The sequence below is a fragment of the Ailuropoda melanoleuca genome, chromosome 2 (genome assembly GCF_002007445.2).
Source record: "Ailuropoda melanoleuca isolate Jingjing chromosome 2, ASM200744v2, whole genome shotgun sequence".
In the NCBI taxonomy this organism is placed as follows: domain Eukaryota; kingdom Metazoa; phylum Chordata; class Mammalia; order Carnivora; family Ursidae; genus Ailuropoda; species Ailuropoda melanoleuca.
In genome coordinates this window covers 80,738,286-80,760,830 of record NC_048219.1, presented here as the reverse complement: position 1 = coordinate 80,760,830, position 22,545 = coordinate 80,738,286, and the positions used below count along the sequence as shown (strand labels likewise).

Sequence of the window (22,545 nt, the reverse complement as noted above, 5' to 3'; positions counted from 1 at the left end):
GATGCCATACATCTTTGAAAAGCTGGGCATCATATTAGACTTTCCTTTTTAATCACCTACTTTAAAAAATTGAGATATAATTCACTACCGGAAAGTCCAGTTTTTAAAAATGTACAATTCAGTGGTTTTTAGTATATGCACAAGATTGAGAACCATTACCACTATTTCTAGAACATTTTTATTACCCCAAAGAACCTCTGTCCATTAGCAGTCACATTTCCCTCTTTCCCAGTCCCTGGAAACCAGTAATTTACTTTCTGTTTGTATGGTTCTGCCTCTTCTAGGCATTTTACATGAGTGGAATTATATAATATATGGCCTTTTATGCCTGGCTTCTTTCACTTGCAGTGTTTCCCTAGGTTCATCCATGTTATAGCCTGCATCAGTACTTAATTCCTTTTTATGGCTGAGTATTCCATTGGATGGGTTTACCATGTTTGTTCATGGGCTCATCAGTTGATGGACATTTGGGTTTCCACTTTTTGACTGGTAGGAATAATGCTGTGAACATATTTTCACAAGTTTTTGTATGAACACAGGTAATTGGTTCTCCGTGGTAAATTTCTAGGAGTGGAATTGTCATATATATCGTGTAAGTTTTTGAGGAACTGCCAAACTGTTTTCCACAGTGGATGCACCATTTTACTTTCCTACCAACAGTGTGTGAGGACTTAAATTTCTGTACATTTTTACCAACACTTGTTACTGTCATCTACTTTTAAAAGTAGAGGTGGTTACCATGAAAGCACAAGTATAGTAAGAAATAGTTAACCAAATGAACCAAGAACAGGAAGGGAAGGAAACAAACCTATCTTCTCTTTAAGAATCACTTACTTTCTCTCCTATCCTGTAGTTTCCATGGTTTGGTAAGAAGAAACCTGGGGGAGGCTACACCGGAAGTAGACAAGGTAGCATTAACTGTGTAATGCAAATCAGAAGTAAATCAAAAGCAGTTTTGGGTATTTGTTGATGTATCTTAGTAGTAGTCATGACAGCCATCCAGTATGGATTAGAAGTTGATCTAAATAGAATTCTCTCAACCTAAATTATATTTTATTTTGCTCTACTGTCCATCTCCATCATAGTGATAATGCATGTTCGTAATTTAGACCTTGAGGTGATACATGATGAACCTGAATACTTTCGAATACATAAATGAATATTAGATTCCGTTCAGATTAGATTGTAATTAATAGATGTAATATTCTTTTTTTATTTTTATTAAAGATTTTGAGAGAGAACGTGTGTGAGTGGGGGGGAGCAGAGGGAGAGGAAGAGAGAGAATCTTAAGCAGACCGCACACTAAGCTCAGAGCCTGACACAGGGCTCAATTCCAGGACTTCAAGATCATGACCCAAGCCAAAATCAAGAGTTGGACGCTTAACCGACTGAGCTACCCAGGCGCCCCAATAGATGTATATTCTAATGATTTATTCTTTATAAAGAATTTTTCACATTTGGCATACTTAGTAACTATCTGGATACTGTATGGGATATTATGAAGTTTTGGGAAAACTGTATGTATTTCTGATATTGATATGTAAGCTTAAATGTTATGAGATACCCATTTCTGTACTGTGCTCTTAGTACTAACTAAACGAATTAGTCTTTCCTCCCCATCTTTACCAATCTGATAGGTAAAAAGATATTACTGATTTCATTTACATTTATTTTTGTGCTTGCTTGCCTTTTCTTAGGTTCATTGATGATTTGTATTTCTTCTGTGGATTGTCTTTTTCCTTTTAATTCATAGAAATTGTTTATATAACACATGCTCAAAGAACATTGATTTAATGAATAAATGAATTAATGTTTTTCCAGTTAGACTTTTAACTTTATTTATGTTGACTCTTCATCCATGTCTAGTGAAACGTGGGGGTGAATGCTTCAACCAGCATTTCCCTATTGGGGACTGTAGTGATGTCATGGAGGCCCTTTTATGTACTTTCAGTTTGCCTCTTCCTAATCTGTTCACTCTTCTAGCCTTAGGCCTGTCTATCTGGCCAGAGATACAAATTGCTGGTTAAGTATAGAAGGAGTGGGGGTAAAAGTTATAGGTAACCTGGGACTTTCATGTCTGTTTTGAATCATCCCCTCTTTCTCTGTGTTCAGGTGCGACGTTGTCCGGCTTCCATCTGTGGTCCATATTAGGAGCCCCCCCGCCCCCTTCAGAAATCCTCCACTTGACTAGTTGCATCTAGAAATTCTCCTATAGTTACAGCTTACAACAGCTGTGATCACTGGGCAGGCACAACTCCTGATACCCCTTAATTGAGCCTCCCCCCCCCCAAGCCCACTGCCTGCTGTCACCTTCAGCCCTTTATGTTTCTGACATGAGGTTTTTTAAGGGCTTTAATGAGAAAGGCCTATTTACTTTTTAGGAGAGTCCTCCCTTGCCTGTGATATGTTGTGACCTGCTTTATTTTGATCATTTTTCTATCAATCCAATTCTACCTTGCTTTATTTCTATAATTTTCTTCGAAGTTTCTATTTTGATGACACCCTTTCCTGTTTTACAACCATGAAAAATCTGTGCAATTTTGAGAGCAAGAAGTAAATGTACGTGTTCAGTCTTCTGTCTTGATTAAGTAGATTTGCAGAAAAGGTAATCTGCCTGTAGTGGGAGAGAAGTTTAAAAGGGGCAAGTTTGGGCACAAGTTAGACCAATAAGCAAGATTGGCAGTTATTTAAGAATAGTTTGACCAGTTCTTAGGGAATAGTGTAAAATTTTTCTTAGTGTAATTTTCATAATTAAGTAGTATTTACTGTTTCTTACATAAATATTTTCTATTTCATCATTGGAGTTCTTCAGTGTAGTTGGCAGGTTTTAAAGAGAGGAAATTGATGTTTAGGTCGCCAGGTCCCCTGGCTTTAACCTACTGCCTTGCCGATGAGTGAGAAAACGGCTCAGTTCTCCTGTGGGCTCCCTCTGTAATAAGGGGCTTTATATCCCAGGGCTTTATTTTGAGTCTAAAATCTTTTTTAAAGCTTTGAAGTTAGGCATTGATGTGATTAAATTTCTACTCAGGTGAGTGAGTCTGGCAGGACTGTGAATGTTGAAATGAAGAGAGGAAGACTAAATGGATGAGAATGCTGATAAGTAGGGTTCTTCATCAACTTTGAGAAAAGGCAAAAGTGTCAGTGTGTTTCGGAACTATCTTATTTTCATAGAACATGAAGGATTTAGTGAATTGTTGGGCTTTGTCTTGAGCCGCCCAGGTATTTGCTGACTAGTATTAATCCTAGCTTTGTTCATAAGAACTTTAAACTGTGTGGGTCCTCAAGAGAGGCTAAGGAAGCAACAATTAAGCCAAGTTTGATAAAATAATCTGTTTGTTAGTAAACTGTGAACATAAGCGATTATACTAATAAAATTAATAGCTTCTCCTCTGCTTTAATCAAAGCAAATTTATCATTTCATTCTTTCTTTTTAGTTGGAAGATGCTGGTTCAAGTAGTTTAGATAATCTACTAAGTAGATACATCTCAGGCAGTCACCTACCCCCACAGCCTACAAGCACCATGAATCCCTCCCCAGGACCCTCTGCCCTGTCTCCAGGATCATCAGGTAAAGCCGTCAGAGGTATTGGCTCATTTCTTTTGTTAAAGCTTACCCTTGAACAACACTGGTTTGAACTGCACAGGTCCACATATATGTGGATTCTTTTCAAAGAGTGCAGTACTGTAAGTGTATTTTCTTTTCCTTATGATTTTCTTAACATTTTCTTTGGCTTACTTTACTGTGAGAATACAGTATATAGTATATGTGCCATGCAAAATACATGTTAGTTTGCTGTTTATATTATCGGTAGGGCTCTGGTCAACAGTAGGCTATTAGTAGTTAAGTTTTTAGGGAGTCCAAAGATACATGTGATTTTTCACTGCACAGTTGGGGGGCAGGTCAATGCCCCGAACTTTCACATTGTTTAAGGGTCAACTGTATATGTATTAGGGTTCTCCAGGAAGACAGAACCAATGGGGTTCTTCTGGGGACCTCAGTCCTTTCTCTTAAGGTCTTCAACTGATTGGATGAGACCCACCCACATTGTGGAACTTGATTGGCTTAGGCAGAATCTAGTGATTAAAATGTTAATCACATCTAAAGATACAGCAACATCTAGACTGGTGTTTGGCCAAACAACTGGGTAGCTGTATTCTAGCCAAATTGATATAAAATTAACCATCATAGTATCAGATCATATTTTGTTTTTCCTGATTACTCTTTCTAATTATATTTCTTCAAATACTGTTGGCAGTTTTCAGCTAACTGAAGTAATATTTATCTGTAGTATACGCTGTTCAGAGCTGTTAATTACCCCTGCCTCAACCCCCAGCTGTGTTCACATTCTTTGCTAGATTTGTAGATGCGTTGCTTACCATGTCTTATATTTTACGATACAGATGGGCAGCTGAAGAGTTCTTTGGTTTCATCCCAAGTTTAAAACTTGTAAGATACTGAAAAAAATTTTTAAAAACAAGAGCTGAGGAAAGACAAATTTTCAAATTGCAGTTTTAAAACAGAAACTTAAATTTACTGGAAACTATTAAAGTTGTAACTTACCAAGTCTATGAGATATACATCTCTTCCAAAATCCTGGTTGTTTTATTGACCCTGTTATTGTGAATGAATGATTAAAGCAACTCCAAGCAGATTGATAGTGTAGAAGTGGTTATGGAGTGTATTTTTTGATTTAAATTAAATGTTACTTATTTCTTACTGAAACAGACCACCTCATTATTTCTAGAGTAAAAATAGTTCAAATTTAAATGTGAGTTTTTCATGAGATGCATCTTTAATATGACTTCTAGTTGTAGAATTTTTAAGGTTTAATTATTCCAGGACTTCTAAAAGAAAGAATAATTACTGGGAATCTAAGTAGAGATTTACCAGATAACTTGGGGCAAGATGGCAAATAACTTTCTCTTCACCTGGTAGTTTTCATTGATTGGACAGTGTTACTCTGAGGAGGGTACTGAGAATCCTGTCTGGGCTCAGCTGACAGAAACTGGTTGGTGCCTGCCCTGCCAAGGTTACCACATGCCATCCCTGATTTTGACAGAAAGGCTAAGTCTGATTTCTAAGAATTGCTAAATTGCATTGTAGTAGTCTTTAATTCTGTAAGTACTAGGTAGAATTCTGAATATTCCTAGCTGCGTTGATACTCATTTTGACGTGTTATTTTCCAGGTTTATCCAATTCTCACACACCTGTGAGACCCCCTAGTACCTCTAGTACTGGCAGTCGAGGGAGGTGAGTATTAACATTATCAATTGTTTTTTTTTTTTCCTTAAGAAAAATTTTAAATATGTATTTAAAGTAGAAAATTACGTTGAACTCCTATACTTATCGCGCAGCTTCAACAATTACCAAGTTATAGCTGGTCTTATCTCTTCTATGCTCCCATGTATTCCTCCCTTGTCTGGTTTATTTTGAAACATTGCCATCAACAGATATATCAAGGTCAAAATCAAATACATTTGTTGAAGAAATATATCGTTTCTCATACAGAGTTTTCCCCACCGTGTCATTTAAATACATGCTGTTTTTTTCCTCTGTATTCATAACTTTGATCAGGAGGTGTGATTGGGGTGGGGTGGGGAAGGTGGTTGGGAAGAATACTTCATTGATGGTGGCATGTACTTTCATCAGGGGCACATAACTCTTGGTGGTTTTTGTTTGTGACAGCAACCATTAATTGATCATTGCCTAGCTCTCTTTTTAAACTGGTTGAAAAATATTGATATTTTAATTGTTGTGTTATTTCTTTTTGTTTACTATTTTAGAATATTTCTGTAAAGAGAAACTTTTCTGCCATCAACTGTTTGGTTGTAGGACAGGCAGAAGAGATTCTTTTTCTTTATGTCTGTTTTCATAATAGTGTGTTGGTTCCCAGCACCTTCCAACAGTGACCAGTGACCAGTGAGTTTTTTATTACTACCTTCATGAACTCATACATTTAAACATTTTATATGTTGCAAACTATTATAGATATTATTTTTATTGATGGGTTGCATTGTTCCATCTTTGGCCTGTCAGAGCTTTTTCAATTTGGCTCTTTGGGCCTTTGATATAACGCCAGTAGTCTTTGAAAGCTTCCTTATTTCCTGTTCTGAAAGATGTTCCAGGTTTGTCTTAACATATTTCCTGCCTCAGGCCTAGAGCCCACCATTTTTCTAAGAAATCCTGGTTGTGTTAGTGAGGAAATAGTGCTTGGAGACAGTCTTCTAGGCACTAGGGGTACTTGTTGCTGAATTGTTTGTTATGTCTTTTTGGTGGACAGAGCTAAGAAATGGGGTGGTGTGTGGAGTGTATTAACATAAAATAGAATAAATGTTGCCTGATTTTTATACTTTAGTTTGAATAATTTAGTACAATGCAGGAAAGATTTAAGCTACATGAGTGTTTTTTTTTCCCCATTTGGGGGTGTGTGTACATTCTGAAGACTAGTGCTATTAAATACTTGCTTGACATTTTAATTCTACTTTAAATAATCAGTGCTTTTAAAAGAAAAGTACAAATTGAGTGAAAAAGGTATTCATTCTCAATAGCAGTGCAGTCTTACCAGTTATTCACTTCTCTTGCCAGTGGTTTTGCTTTGTGGTCTAGATAGAACTGATTAGTCATATACCTGTCCTCTTAGCCTATCATTTTGTTGATTCAGATAAGGATATTCTGGGTTGTTGACTACTTGTTATCCTCTTCTCCCAATTTCCTTCCCTCAAAAGCTAAAATAGAGTTTCCTTTGAGGAGGCTTCGTGAACCACTCTTATTAATGCTGTTTTCTTCATTTGTTGGGGACAGAGAAGAATCAAAACTACTTCATAGAGAAAAGCAATCACCAACATTCTATATTAACTAGTCTGGGAAAATAATTATTTACTAGACTTCTCCTTTTTTTAAAAAAAGATTCTATTTATTTGTCAGAGAGAGAGAGAGGCAGGCAGAGGGAGAGGGAGAAGTAAGCTCTCCGCCAAGCAAGGAGCCCGAGGCGGGACTTGATCCCAGGACCCTGGGATCATGACCCGAGCTGAAGGCAGATGCTTAACCGACTGAGCCACTGAGGCGTCCCTTACTAGACTTCTTTTTTTTTTTTTTAAAGATTTTATTTATTTATTCAACAGAGATAGAGACAGCCAGCGAGAGAGGGAACAGAAGCAGGGGGATGGGAGAGGAAGAAGCAGGCTCATAGCGGAAGAGCCTGATGTGGGGCTCGATCCCATAACGCCAGGATCACGCCCTGAGCCGAAGGCAGACGCTTAACCGCTGTGCCACCCAGGCGCCCCCCTTACTAGACTTCTTAAATGACTTAGTATAATGCCTCACACCATAAAGTATGTTTTTAGGGTCTTTTGAAAGTTTGATCTACGTTTTTTAAGAATCTGAAGCTAAGCTCATATCACATTTCTCTTACCTGCATTATGAGGTGTCTTTATCTTCTAGAAAGTTAATACATTGTTGTTTTTACTTTAATGAACATTACTTTTCATGTAATTAGTTTTATGTACATTGTATAAACATACGTGACATTTTTTAATTGTTTTTTGTTAGCTGTGGATCATCAGGAAGAACTGCTGAGAAGACAGGTCTTAGTTTCAAGTCTGATCAAGTGAAGGTCAAGCAAGAACCTGGGACTGAAGATGAAATATGTAGTTTTTCAGGAGCTGTGAAACAAGAAAAGACAGAGGATGGCAGGAGGAGTGCCTGCATGGTAAGCTCCCACTGGGGTCTGTCAGGGATTCAAGGAGGCCACTTGACGGATTCTTCCATCTCTGCATATTAGACTGAATAGTGGTTCTGTGAGCACTTACTTATGTAAGTAAGCTCATATTTATGCCTGGTATAATTCAGATATCTCTTTCTGTAATTCAAGTTTTTCATCTAAGTGTCAGCTGTAATTTGTCACAAAAGATTTAATTATATTAAGGACTCATTTGAAATGATCTTTTAGTTTTTTATTGGTCACTGTTTTTGCCATGATTCTAAATCGGGTTCTATTTTGTTTTGACTTTATTAATCATCTCAACAGTCACTTTGAATCTCAGGCCACAAAAGATCCTTTTTTTTTTTTTTTTTTAAGATTTTATTTATTCGACAGAGAGCGAGAGAGAGAGAGAGAACAAGCAGGGAGTGACAGGCAGAGGGAGAGGGAGAAGCAGGCTCCTTACTGAGCAGGGAGCCGATGACGCGGGGCTGGATCCCAAGACCCTGGGATCATGACCTGAGCTGAAGGCAGATGCTTAACCAACTGAGCCTTCCAGGTGCCACAAAAGATCCTTGACTATTTTCCTGGACCTGTGAGCTCAGGATTAGGACTGCTGACATGAAAGAAGTTTAATGATCAAAAAGTTTTGTGATGGGAAGATTGCCTTTGGCTTATGAATTATTAACCATTTTTCAGATAGAACATTTTATACAATGTATAATATAGAATGAAGGAAGGCTACCTTCTCCTCCTGCGCTGCATCCCCCCCACCCCCCGCAATAAATTTTGATCTTGGTTTTTTCTTCCTGCCCAGGCTTAGGTGTCATTTTCTATGTGGTTGGCACATAGACATTTCAGCTTGGAGTATTAGCATATTTAACACAGTATATGTACATTTGAGAGCAAAGGGATTTAGCCTTGTGTTTGGAATAGTGTCACATCTTTATCTAGTATCCAGTTTGGAAAGTGCCCCAGAAAACTGGGTGCAAAAAGGTGGTGAAAGATTTCTTTTACCATTGTCAGAGTCTTCTTACTTTAGTAAAATGATAAGTAGGCAGAATAACATTCCTTAAAAGCTGTGCAAAGGTTCTTGTGTGAATAATAGGGTATCATAGTCAGCTCTTTGTAGGAAAAGTATAACCCTATGCTCACTTTACAATCGATGTGCTTAACAGTTTAATTTTCTTATTATCCAAATGAACCAATATTAGAGTGCTCTATAAAATCATAAATTAACATGCCTAAGAAGTTTGGGGTTATTTTTGTTCCTTTATGTCACTAATGTCATTTCCAAATTAATTTTAAGTTATGTCAGTATATATGTGTGTGTATTGACATAACTCTTAAGTCACACACACACACTGCATACACCAAAGAATTTGTCCTTGTTTTGTTTTAGTTGAGCAGTCCTGAGAGTAGCTTGACACCACCTCTCTCAACCAACCTGCATCTAGAGAGTGAATTGGATGCATTAGCAAGCCTGGAAAACCATGTGAAAACTGAACCTGCAGATACAAATGAAAGCTGCAAACAGTCGGGGCTCAGCAGCCTTGTTAATGGAAAGTCCCCGATTCGAAGCCTCGTACACAGGTCGTCAAGGATTGGAGGAGATGGCAATAGCAAAGATGATGACCCAAATGAAGACTGGTGTGCTGTCTGCCAAAATGGAGGGGATCTCTTGTGCTGTGAAAAATGTCCAAAGGTCTTTCATCTAACTTGTCATGTTCCAACACTTCTTAGCTTCCCAAGGTACCAGTGAAATAATTGATTTTTTTGTTGTTTATTTTTATTTTTATTTTTTTAAGATTTTATTTATTTATTCGACAGAGATAGAGACAGCCAGCGAGAGAGGGAACACAAGCAGAGGGAGTGGGAGAGGAAGAAGCAGGCTCACAGCAGAGGAGCCTGATGTGGGGCTCGATCCCATAACGCCGGGATCACGCCCTGAGCTGAAGGCAGACGCTTAACCGCTGTGCCACCCAGGCGCCCCTATTTTTATTTTTTTAAGATTTTATTTATTTATTTGACAGAGAGACAGACAGAGAAGGAACACAAGCAGGGGGAGTGAGAGAGGAAGAAACAAGCTCCCAGCAGAGCAGGGAGCCCGATGCGGGGCTCGATCCCAGGACCCTGGGATCACGCCCTGAGCCCAAGGCAGACGCTTAACGACTGAGGCACCCAGGCGCCCCTTGTTTATTTTTATAAGCTAAAATAAAGTTGTTCATGCACATGGCCTTCCTATAAACAATGCATACTGTTTCTATAAAACAGGGAGCCTGTTATTCCTTTGATATTCCCTTCTAGAGAAACTAATAGCTGAATGGTGAAACGTCCAATCTAAGTAGTGTATGAATGACAAAAAGTAGACTATTTCCTGGCCTTTAGTTTATACTTAGTGTAAGCAAAGTAGCTAAAAGTCTAAATTATGAGAGGCAGGAGTCAGGGGTGTTGGAGAAGCTAGTCGATTTCCTATTGAAGCTGAATTTATCTATTGCCATCAATCTTTATAGGCTCCACAGTAATTTCATTTAAGAATACTAATCAGTTGGAGGCAACTCTGTTGGGTCTTACCCAGAACTTACTGTTCTAGTGTTTGAAAGCTCTTGAAAGGCATTTTAGAGGAAAAAGAACTTTGTAAAAACACCTTCAACGTCTTGAAGTTTTTAGTTACTGCTTTCTCTTGACCACTGGAAGCAGTTAACTGGTAGTGCCAGCCTGTAGCACTGTGTGCACATTTCTCACTTAACAAGTAGTGTTCGTGCTATTTTGTCTCCGATTGATTTCACAGACCACTTTCCCCCTTGCCAAACTCTTACCCCAAATTACCCTTTAAGTGACATTAAGTGAGTAGTGTTCTTGAGAAAGCCCAGCTTTTTTCTGAGTGTAGATAAAACATTCACATTTCCTCTCAGATTCCTGAGAAGCAGTAATGTTAGTTGAGTAAATGCTACTCATTTCGAGTAATTCAGCCTTTTGGATTAGAAAAATGGTGGCTATATAAACAGTGCCAAAATATGTTTCTGAAGAATCAGAATTCTTACCTAAGTGTTAAGAGAGATGTAGTCATTTGCCGGAGATGTAATAAGGGCCTTGTTTTACTTTACTCTTTTATAGAAGAAAAGCATTGACATTTTGATGTTGTAATTAAGGCTCTTCATATTTTTCTTTCCTTTGGGTAGTAACATCTCTGGAATGTTGGAATTTTGCCGCTGAGTGCTTTCTCTCAAAGGCTGATACTTTGGAAAGAATTGAAACTGTTGGGACACACTAGTACATAATCTCTAGACTTAGAATTTCTTTATGATGGGGGAGAGGGGAGAATTACTGGGAATGAACCATTTTGGAATTTACAGTTTGATGGAAATGCTGATGTAAACAAACTATAACCTGAGCAAATTTAAAAGGTAAGGGGTATATGTACATGTGTTTGTACTTATGGAGATGTGTGTGTATTCTTGGCTTTTGACTGGCCATGAGGAAGAAGTGTTTTATTTTTGGCATATTTTATACATGCCAGTCCAGTATGGGATACCCGAGGAATTCCATATCCTGTGCTCTTTTCTTATTTGTGAGTGTGGGGTCATTGTGAGGTTGTACTGGGGTTGACAGGCAGTCTCATGCTGTAAGTACTGACCATCAACTTGGTGTTATGAAGAGATCCCTTTTGATATGCAGGGATATCAGTTTTATAAAGCTTTCCAGAAAGTAAGTAATTAAAGAACGACTGGGAAAAGTTTTGGGAAGCTTTTATCATATAACTTCACTATGAGGTCTGACAAGCATAGAGCCTCTCTTCCCCTCAAAAACTGTGGAAAGGAAAGAAAACAAAGTGGAGACTTACCTCCAGAGAACTAGCTCCTCTAGAGTGGGTTTTGTTATAATTACATGGACTAATTGCCTGTTTCCCTCTTTAGTGGGGACTGGATATGCACATTTTGCAGAGATATTGGGAAACCAGAAGTTGAATATGATTGTGATAATTTGCAACATAGTAAGAAGGGGAAAACTGCACAAGGGTTAAGCCCCGTGGACCAAAGGGTAAGTGTCAGATAAGTTGGATTTATTATTAGGTATTTTGTAGTTGCCTGGCTGTGCACCTCTAAACTTTTATATCCAGCTTCCTCATACTTAACATGTCCCAACCAAAAGCTTGATTTCAAAAAAACGTAAATAATAAGCAAGCAAATAACAACATAAAAAACTGCACTCTTCCTCCATTATTTCCCATCATTAAATGGTACCACTGTTTGTTTCTGTTGCTCAAGCCAGAAATCTATTAGAAATAAAAGAATCAGGAATGACCATAGTATGATTTTCTTACTTGTCCTCACCATCACCTTGAGGTAGCCATCATAGTTGTTCATCTGCATTATCATAATAATCTCTGCGCTCCGACTCCCTGAGTTTACCTTTGCCTCTTCATACTATATAGTTTTCTGTATTGTACATAGTGTTATTGTTATTATTTTTTAAAGATCTTAGAGAGCACGGGGGGGTGAGGAGCAAAGGGAGAGAGAGAACCTGAAGCAGACTGCGCAGAGCCCAATTCAGGCCTTGATTCCACAACCCTGAGACCACGACCCGAGCCAAAATCAAGAGTCAGATGCTCAACTGACTGAGTCACCCAGGCTCCCCTACATAGTGTTCTTTTTAAAAATATAAACAAGTCTGTCACTTCCTTGATTAAAATCCTCTAATAGCTTTCTGTCATTAAAAATGAAATCCCGAATCCCCTCCTCATTTCACTCCGATTTCTGCTGATCTGGTCTATAGTCTCATCTCCAAAAACAAAATCTCTGTGGTCATTGCAGTTATGCTTGGATCTGATCTGATGTATATACTTGCAAAATCCCCCTCTACTATCTACTCAGCGTGTACAAACTTCTATCAAAAGAAGTTTAAGCAAATGAAAGCTATAAATGTAAAGTGCATTTCAGTTTATTTCTGATTGTATAAAAAAATTCTAGAATTGTGTTGAGAAGACATAGTTTGTATTTAATTTTGGACCTGCATGGAGTCGTTTCAGGAAAAGAAAGAATAATACGTGTCCAGCTTGCATCAGAGAATTACAGTGAATAGCAACAGCAATAATTTATAGATTACTAGGGTTACTATAGATTTTACTAGGATTACCTAGTAATCTATAAATTTTTGCACAGATTGCTATATGTTGCTTTTATGCCTCCTTTCCATTTCTTTCTTTTTTTTTTTTTTAAAGATTTTATTTATTTATTCGACAGAGATAGAGACAGCCAGCGAGAGAGGGAACACAAGCAGGGGGAGTGGGAGAGGAAGGCAGGCTCATAGCAGAGGAGCCTGATGTGGGGCTTGATCCCACAACGCTGGGATCACGCCCTGAGCCAAAGGCAGACGCCCAACCGCTGTGCCACCCAGGCGCCCCGCCTCCTTTCCATTTCTATAAACAGTCAGTAGTAGATAAATTACCTTAGTCATCGTCTAAGAAAAAAAGCACTCTATCTTCGATAAATTCACTTAAAGTAGAACAGAAATTCATTTAAAGTAGAACAGAAGATAGTCTCAAAACTAAATGGGGAAACAAGATGGTTTTCTTTAGGTGTGTGTATTTAGTTAGGTAAGTCAATATATAGGAGGTATATGTTCAGTTTGTTGTAATAATGCTTTGTAGTGATAAAGTTCTCTTAAGGATATCTTATTAAGGGAAAAAACATTTCATGTGTTTTCCTTTTTTTGGGGGGCCCAGAAATGTGAACGTCTTCTGCTTTACCTCTATTGCCATGAATTGAGTATTGAATTCCAGGAGCCAGTTCCTGCTTCGGTGAGTTGTTTACTTCAGGACATCTCTGGTGAAGAAGCTTGGTGTAAGACTTTAGAGTTTTGGCTCTGGCCTTGAGACTTCTTGTCTCAGGCTTCTCGAATAATCTCAACCTCTCCAAGGTTCAAGTTTTCTTTTCTAATACTGTTTCTTACCCCATTTGGATACTCCAAGAACACATAGGATACCTTTATAGAATGTTTTAGCACAGTACCTGATAATGATTTAAGTACTTAATCTGAAATTTTAGGGCTCTATGGATGTGATTCACTTGTCAGAAATTGCAGTTTGTTTTTTAAAAGTTTTGTTGCTGTCATGAAAACTAACTGAATTTAATTTCTATGTCCTCTTTCACTTTTAAAATGGACATAAAGAATATAGGTATAATGGAAGGAATCTTGGACCAAGAGTTAGAAGACTTAACTTCTCCCAGTTCTGCCATTAACCAGCCTTAAAACTTTGGGGAAATTACTTAATTTTCTGCCTCTGCTTTTAAATGTACAGTGGGAGTACTGGACTGAATTATTTCTAAAATTCCAGTTCTATGATTCTAGGCTCTGTACCTTGGGGAGAAAACAATCTCTATGTAAGTATTAATTTGAATAAAAATGTAAAATTGAATCTTTCACACTGGCTCTTATCTTATGAAGATAAGCCCTCTTTATGAACAGTCAAGATAAGAAAGGACTGGAAATTTTGCAAGTCAATGCTCTTTGTTTATCTTAAAGGAGGCTTTTGTAAGGAATAGAAGCTCGTTAGTCCCCTAGGAAAAGGAATATCAGGGGTGCTCAGAGCTTCATAAATGGAATGAGAATGTGCTGCACACATTTGCTCACCATCATTTGTTGAATTAAGATACTGTTGAATACCAGGCCTGTCATAGAATATTAAATAGGAGACTTGCTTACTGGGTATAGGCTCAGAAATGAATTTTAAAGCGCAAAAGGCCTAGACACAAGGAAGATGTTTTATGCAAATAGTAATCATCTGATACTAGGAAGTTTGTCTTCAAGTTTGGGGACTTGACATTAGAAAGTAACTTTCAAAACATTTCTTTACAGTAGAAAATAACTTAAAACATTTCTTTTCATGAACTGTTTAAATAGCTTCTCCAAGTTCAGTTGTTTCTCGGGGTAACAAATTTTTGGCCAAAAGTTGGGGCCAGAACTCTCCCTAGCGTGATCACTAAAGGGTTAATAAAATTTTTCTTGTGTTACACTCTTTCTCCCTCTGTTGTTTTATGTCCAGAGTTCTTTGTGATATAAAGTTATAGCCTCTAAAGGATAACAACATTCTAATAATAATAATAATAATACATTTTGTTCTTTTTATTTTTTCTTTCCTTTAAAAAAAAAAAAACAACAAAAAAAACAACTCTTCACGAGTCATAATATTCTGATGAGCCAGATGTGTCCTAACACTAATGGTTGGCTACCCTTGCTGATCGTGTTCTTTCCAGATTTCCTTACCACAGATAAGAGCTTTGAGGTCTTTACTAGCCATTAAGATTGCCACAGATTCTGAGTATGATTTGGTTTTTATGATATATGATTGGGCCGGAAGATTTAAAATACCTTCACTATACCTAAAATTTGTAAGCAGCTGGCTTAATAATTAACGTATGTTGTTTTCTAAAATCAATATGCTATGCATTTTCAAATAAAACAGTTTGGCATTTTTGGAGAATCCTTATCTATCCTTATTTGTTTCTTTAGATACCAAACTACTATAAAATTATAAAGAAACCAATGGATTTATCCACCGTGAAAAAGAAGCTTCAGAAAAAACATTCCCAACACTACCAAATCCCAGATGACTTTGTGGCTGATGTCCGTTTGATCTTCAAGAACTGTGAAAGGTTTAATGAAGTATGTTAGCTTCCAAACTATAAAGTCTTGGATTATTAGTTTTTGTTTTTTTCTTGTGTTTTTTTTATTATGTTTTTTTCTGCTAAGAGATTTTTCTAATTTGATTTAGAAATTTTTTTCTGCTGCAGTTCTGTCAAAAGTAAAATTTGATTGCATCCACAGCTCTGATGAAGAAAGTTTACTGTGTATAATTTGAAGTATATTGGATATGCCTTTTTGAACAAGTTTAAGGGTTGATATATACTAGTATAGAAAGTAGTCTGTAGTCACGTATATGGGAAATGATTATAAATAGCTTATATTTGGGGTACATTTAGGAAAGGCATTTGTACTGGTTCCTTTGATTTTATTATTAACGTAGGTTACTAATATTAACCTATTAAATGTAGAACCCTAAAATCATAAACTAATCTCTGGTGGCTCATCTTGAATAGTAGCCCAGAGTATATAATGTTGAGTTTTCTGATCTCAGCAATATGATTTTTATTAACTTTGGTTATGTAATTTTTTGAGGATAAGGATAGGCTGTCCTTGAGGGAAAAAATATATGACTCCTTCAAGGAAATTATGTTTTGTTTTCTTTGAGAAAAGGCAAGTCTCTTATTGTTAGGGAAGATTTTCATTATTCTAGGAGAAGAAAATGGAATTGGATAAGAATCTATAAAACTTTGGAAAGATTAATAGTAAAATATCTTCTTTATTGCTGATGAAATTTGGTGTCATATGACTATTACTAAAAGCTCATCAAATCATTTAAAGTATACTCATAGCTACCTCTGGAAGCATCTAGGTGATTTTGGGGGAAAAAATCCTTATAGGTTAAAAGTATAGTGTAGCAGTATACCACAGAGAGTATATAGTAAAACCTTACTTACTTGAAGTTAAATTGATATAGTCCCGTTTTTTGTCTTACTTTCTAATCCAGTTATTTTCAAATAAATGTGCTTTTGTGAATTATAGCTAACATTTGTGAGGAAAAAGACACATTTTATCTGCTTTAGTAATAGTTAAATAATTTATGATTAACAAATTGCCATACAGATAGAATTCTAAGTGGTTTGTTGATGGTTTGGCAGGTTTTGAAAAGCAACATTTCTTATATGATTAGTTTTTTTTGTCTTAATTAGATTGATGTATTCAGTCGACCTCCATTTCAAGATAGCATTCTTGAGGTTTCACAGTAGCTTTAGTAACAGAGCTTTGTAAAGAAAGTGGTTCCATGTTCTGTAGAATTTTAGAAAGCACTAAATCTGGTTATAGCAATTTGTTCCCCCTAGTATGGCTGACTTTCGTCACCTATCCTATACAGTTTCATAACTTTAGAAAGGATTATAATTTCCCTTTTTTTTTTTTGACTCTGGTATCCTTTTTAGATGATGAAAGTTGTTCAAGTTTATGCAGAAACACAAGAGATTAATTTGAAGGTAAGCTTTTCAGACCATGCAAACTTGGTGAAGGAATATGCATTACCAATAGGTGAATATTCCTATCTTTTGCTTGCAGGCTGATTCAGAAGTAGCTCAGGCAGGGAAAGCAGTTGCATTGTACTTTGAAGATAAACTCACAGAGATCTACTCAGACAGGAACCTTCGCACCTTTGCCAGAGTTTGAGCAGGAAGAGGATGATGGTGAGGTAACTGAGGACTCTGATGAAGACTTTATACAGCCCCGCAGGAAACGCCTAAAGTCAGATGAGAGACCAGTACATATAAAGTAAAATGACATGAACTTAAATAAGTGTTTAAAAAAAAAAAAGAAAGAGAGAAAACCCTTTTATTTAAGTGTCGCTGGATTATCCTGCCTACAGTGGGCACCTCCTTGAAGAAGCTGATAGCTTTTACACAGTATTAGATTGAAGTAATGGACAGAAGTCACTTCTTGTCAAGAAAGGGGGAGAGAACTCTATTTGCAACTTTAAAAGTAAAAACAAAAAGCAAAAGTGAAATGATTTGAAGATTTCTGTTACTAAAGAGGATGGTTCTTTAGAATGGCAGACGTTGGTGATCACGTGGAATTGATTGGTGCAGGATGCTGGGTGTACAAGTAAATACTTGAGGGTCATGTCGTTTGATAAATTGTCTCTTTGGACGAGAGTGCACAGTTATTAAAAACAACTTTCATGCCTCCCCTTCCACACACATACATACTGATTTGTTTTCTAGGTAAAATCAAAGTTTCAAATTCCACTTTCATGTCAATGCAGATATGTATTGAATCATGCCATTATATTTTTTCTCACTTCAGTGCTGTTGGGCTTTAGTTTTTATATTGGTTTAAAGAACTCAACAGTGCTTTTATTTTCTATTTATACCTAGAGTCTAGGAAACATCACTGATCATCATTTAATCAATTTTAATGATCTGCTGAAATAAATATGGTAGCTTTTCAGTGGCAGATCATAGAGTAGTCATTTCCAGAAAAACACTTCCGCAGAATTGCACTTCCCAATCAGATCATCTGATCATACAGTTACTCCCCTCAAAGGCAGAATGTGTGTTTCAAAATTAATCTAGTTTTCTGTACATTTAAATTTGATTGAGAAGGTGACAACTGGCTCTTATCCAGTCTTCCTTCATATCAGTTTTCTGATAGACCACTATTGGCAAACAGTAATCTGTCAACTACCAAATGTGTAAAATTTTCTGTATTTCACTTTGTCTTATTTGTAAATAGTGAACTAAAACTTCTGGCAGATCAGCAACATTTGCTGAGCCTGTTTTTTAAGCTAATGTGTATTCTTACTAATGTTCCTATCAAGAATGGATTTGTAATATATGCTGTCTATTTCTAATGTTCACATTCATATTTTGAGGTTCTATCTTATTTTAATAGAGAACAGACTTCTCAGAAAATCTTCAGAAGCAGCTTATTATTAAATGTCAAACTATTGAAATAAACCCGGTGGGGTTAGATTACTCATCTGTCCACCAAGTGGGACATTTGCATGGACTGGGGGCTTAACGGACTTAGAAGAGGCCTGTAAGTAAATCCTGAAAATGAGCCAATCCCCACTTGAATGGTTACTGGAGTAAACCCACCATTACTACCCTGAGTTCAGCCCCTGAGGCAGATAAACCACCTTGGCTTGGTTTCATTTTTCTTTTCTTCATTTGTGATGCTCAGATCCAAGATGTGCGTTCTAGACTGTGTACAGGCTTCTCTTTTGTTGGATTAAAAAATTTAGTCCTACTTTTGTATGGACACCTTAGAATATAAAGTGACCAAAATAGAAGACTTGCCATTAGATATTTTTCAGACGTCAGCAGATTTGTGGCAAATCATTTGCCTTTTTAAAACTTCAGCTTCTGCAATTCAAGACAGTAGACTACTCAGTAAAAATTATTTGACGTAATTGTCTGAGAGGTAAATATTTTTTAGTGCATATTGAATCAAATAAAGTGCTCTAAAGAAATTATTATACAAATTCCTTTGGGTTGTTTTTCTTTTCTTGACAAGTGTTGGGGGTAAACATGAATATTATTCAGGCCTTCTGATGGTGTATGTAAGTGGTGTTGATTTTATTACTGCTGTTGACTTCATTCTGTGGCTTCCTTTTAGCTCCTTTCTCAGTTTTGTTATAAGTTCAGCTTTAAAACTTACACTGAAATGTTTTATCATTTTAGTCAAATTTCAGGTACCTAAGAAGAGTTTTCTTACAAGAGGGAGAGAATCATTTTAAAATGCTTTATTTATGTGTATTTCCTTTTTTCCCCACAACATTTATGATTTCAGTTTATCAGATGTATATAAGGGCACGTTTTGGAAAGCGATGAGTAGCAGTATAGAATTCCTTTTGTCAAGCCATTGATTTCTAATATTTTATACTTGCTTTTCAGATGAATCCTTTTCATGATTCTTAGATAAGTCTTTTATATAGGTTCTACCAATGGGGGAGAAACTAAATTTTCATTATATATTTATTTCTTGGTATTTGAGGCCTTAAAAGATAATGTGTTCCCTTAAAGATATTTCTGTGTTAGGTGGAATTTTTTTTTTCTTTTAAGATTGGTTTTTTGAAAAGCCACTTTATTGCCAACATTTAATAGGCTCCATTTCTGTTAACAGAAGACAATTGCTCTTACTGAGGATTTACTATTAAGTAAATAGCTACCAACAAACCACCCTTAAATGAAGGTTTAGATTTCATTGAAGCTTTTTTCTTGTGCATTGATCAGTGTGTTCCTAAGCTGATTTGTTTAGCCACTATCTAATATAACTGTTAGGAAGTATAAAAGCTTAAATTGATATTCAGATGTCTTCATGTTTTTCTATTAATTTATGTTTCAAAACAAACATTGAATATCAATTTCTGAAGGCAGTTTAATACTCTTTCTTTGTTAAAAGGCAGTATTTTAGATTTGGAGATGTTAAATGTTTCCTTAAAAACTTGCAGTTTTGCAGTACTTGAGTTCCCATCTCCCACCAGAACACTAAGAACAGTGTTCCTCAGTCTGTTCTGCTGGCCTAAATTTGTATTTTTTTTTTTAGCACTTGGCTCAGTTGATTCACTGAGTAAAGGAATTGTTTTGCAAGGTGAAACATGTACGTGTTCCAAAGTATGGTTAGATTGTAGGTCATGCTCTATATAGAAACATCAAATCATTACCACAGAGAGATGATAAGGCATTGGATCCTCTGTTGAAATTATTCTTTTTGGAATCAACAAGGTATTTTCTGACTTTTATATCTTCTATAAAGGAATTTTAAATAATTTTAAAGTCAGTTAATTCTCATTTTTTGTTTTAACAGTTTTTGAGATTTTTAGTTAATCCAAAGAAATAATGCTTTTAAGTAGAAGCAAAAGGTTTTATAGTGTGCAAATTGTAGGTTTACCAATTACCTCAGCAGGTATCCTGCCATGTAATTATTAGTGGTTAGTGTTAATAAGCCAGTAGATTTAGGTCTTCTGACTGTGCCCTTGGATTTTGGCCTACCATATGTTATTGAGCAATCTCTTAGTATCCAAAATGGGAATAGATGCTGTGGCCCCCTCTCCCTTGGCCTTTTAAGTCCCTTACCCGTTCCCACTCACAACACAGGAAGTATAAAGATCTCATTTCTTGTTGAAGTCAACACTGCTTATTTGCATACTCAGCATTGGATCGGTGAGTAGTTTTATAAAATCCACCCACCCCCAACTCCCCTAGTTAATCAGATTCTTAATTCATACCATCTGTATTAATAATCTGCTGAAGATGATCCAAGGTTTTCAAGGTGTATCAGTTTGATCTTGAACTGAACCTGGATGCTTTCTTTTATTTTTCTCACAGTTCTCTCCTCCTTGATAAAGCAATAACACTGCTTTAAGTCTGTTGCCTAATAGGCATGTCATAGTCTTCTCCTGGATGGTGATTTTATAGGAAAGTTTGTATGCATATCACCCAGTCTATCTTTTAAAAAATAAGAAATTTAAATGTATGCTGGAGCTTATGACAATATATTGTGGCATTTTATTTTAAAAATTGGGGAAAGTTGCATATTTTTTTAAAAGTAGGTATTTGAGTAAAAAAAATTGAAGGTACTTTTTTAAGAAAAAAAATTTATATGCCACAGTTTACATAGACATTTCAGATTTCAACATGTACTCTTGGATATAATGGTTTCTTTTACTTGGCCAAAATGCATGTAAAGCATATCTTCCATCTTAGTTCCCTGTGTTTGCCTTCGTGGTCTTTTATATATTTTTTATTGTATCTGAGAAAATTATCTTCAAAAATAAGTCAATTTGGATATATTTGTCATAATCATACTACAAAATGTACAAAATTAAGTTTAGCCCTTTTCTAGCAAGTAATCTTTAAAGTCAAAAATGTTCTTCTTTTAAATTCACCAAATTTGTATGTGGGAAGGCACACAAATGATTTTGTAGGTGCCACTGCAATATTCCCTTTCAGGTGTGGCCTAAATTTCAGTCTTAAGAAGGAAGTGCTTGTCTGCTCCTGGTCTGAAAAATGTAGGCATTTACTATGTTTTAAATCACAGTGAAACATGTACATAAGCCTATAAAAACGGTATGTGCAATCTGAAAGCCTGTTAATTTTCTATGTAGACATACACACGAAAGGGTTAAATTCACAGCCTTACTAGTTCCTTGCTTCCAGTATTTCAACTGGTCTCTTCCCCTCATTATTATTATTATTATTATTATTATTATTACTACTACTACTACTACAACTATTATTTTTGCACATAATTACCCTTCAATATGATTCTTAAAGAAAAAGTGCTGTTTCTGTGGTATTGTATTCTCTAAATAATCATATTTAATTTTTTAAAACAAGGTTGCAGTTTCTAATTGTTCCGTTCCTGTGTTTTTTGCTGGTGTGTATTAAAAGCAAGAATTTCTTTTTCATGGTTATTTAATACATTAGCTGCCTGTAAATATTTCTTGTTATAATGCTCTGGAATGTGTTGTAGAAGTTGTATTAGATTAGTTTAAAGCCTTGTTTGAAAGCCACATTGTTTTGGTCATTTCTATTAAATTAGAAAATTGAAAAAGTTTGCAAATGAATTCCTTTTTTCCTCCTTTTTTGAGTTGAGATTTAATCATTTAAGTTTATTTGAAAAATGTATACTGTGTGCCAGACACTGGAGATACAGAAGTGAAGAAGATAAAATACAGTCCCTGCCTTCACAAGTGTTTAGACTGTATATGAGAACAATGTGTGTTATGATAGGGATCAACACAGAATATAGTAGGAACATAGAGGAAAGCATCTGACACCAAACTTCACTGATCAGGGAAGTGATCTCTTTCGTTCATAAAAATATGATGATGGGGGGACCAGGCAAAGAGTAAAGAGAGAATAAGATATAGAAAAGTCTGAAAATGAAAGGGAATATATTTATTTATTTATTTAGTTAGTTAGTTAGTTATTTATTTATTTATTTATTTATTTATTTATTTATTCATTTATTCATTCATTCATTCATTCATTTATTTATTCATTCATTCATTTATTTATTTATTTATTTATTCATGCATTCATTCATGCATTCATTCATGCATTCATTCATGCATTCATTCATGCATTCATTCATGCATTCATTCATGCATTCATTCATTCATGCATTCATTCATTCATGCATGCATTCATTCATGCATGCATGCATTCATTCATGCATTCATTCATTCATGCATTCATTCATGCATTCATTCATGCATTCATTCATTCATGCAT

At 36.0% G+C, this 22,545-nt stretch overlaps 1 protein-coding gene across 1 annotated transcript in view; it reads left to right on the top strand.

Annotated features, from left to right (window-relative positions):
* The window catches only part of TRIM33 (tripartite motif containing 33), a 130,744-nt gene extending 108,879 nt beyond the window's left edge, over positions 1 to 21,865 (top strand). Inside the window, 10 exon segments of the mRNA XM_034641744.1 lie at positions 3,435 to 3,567; positions 5,187 to 5,250; positions 7,549 to 7,708; positions 9,102 to 9,451; positions 11,617 to 11,740; positions 13,425 to 13,499; positions 15,212 to 15,364; positions 16,738 to 16,788; positions 16,868 to 16,948; positions 16,950 to 21,865. Of these exon segments, the coding sequence (XP_034497635.1) occupies positions 3,435 to 3,567; positions 5,187 to 5,250; positions 7,549 to 7,708; positions 9,102 to 9,451; positions 11,617 to 11,740; positions 13,425 to 13,499; positions 15,212 to 15,364; positions 16,738 to 16,788; positions 16,868 to 16,948; positions 16,950 to 17,081 (1,323 nt within the window). The 3' untranslated portion in view covers positions 17,082 to 21,865.
* The last annotated feature ends 680 nt before the right edge of the window (positions 21,866 to 22,545 follow it).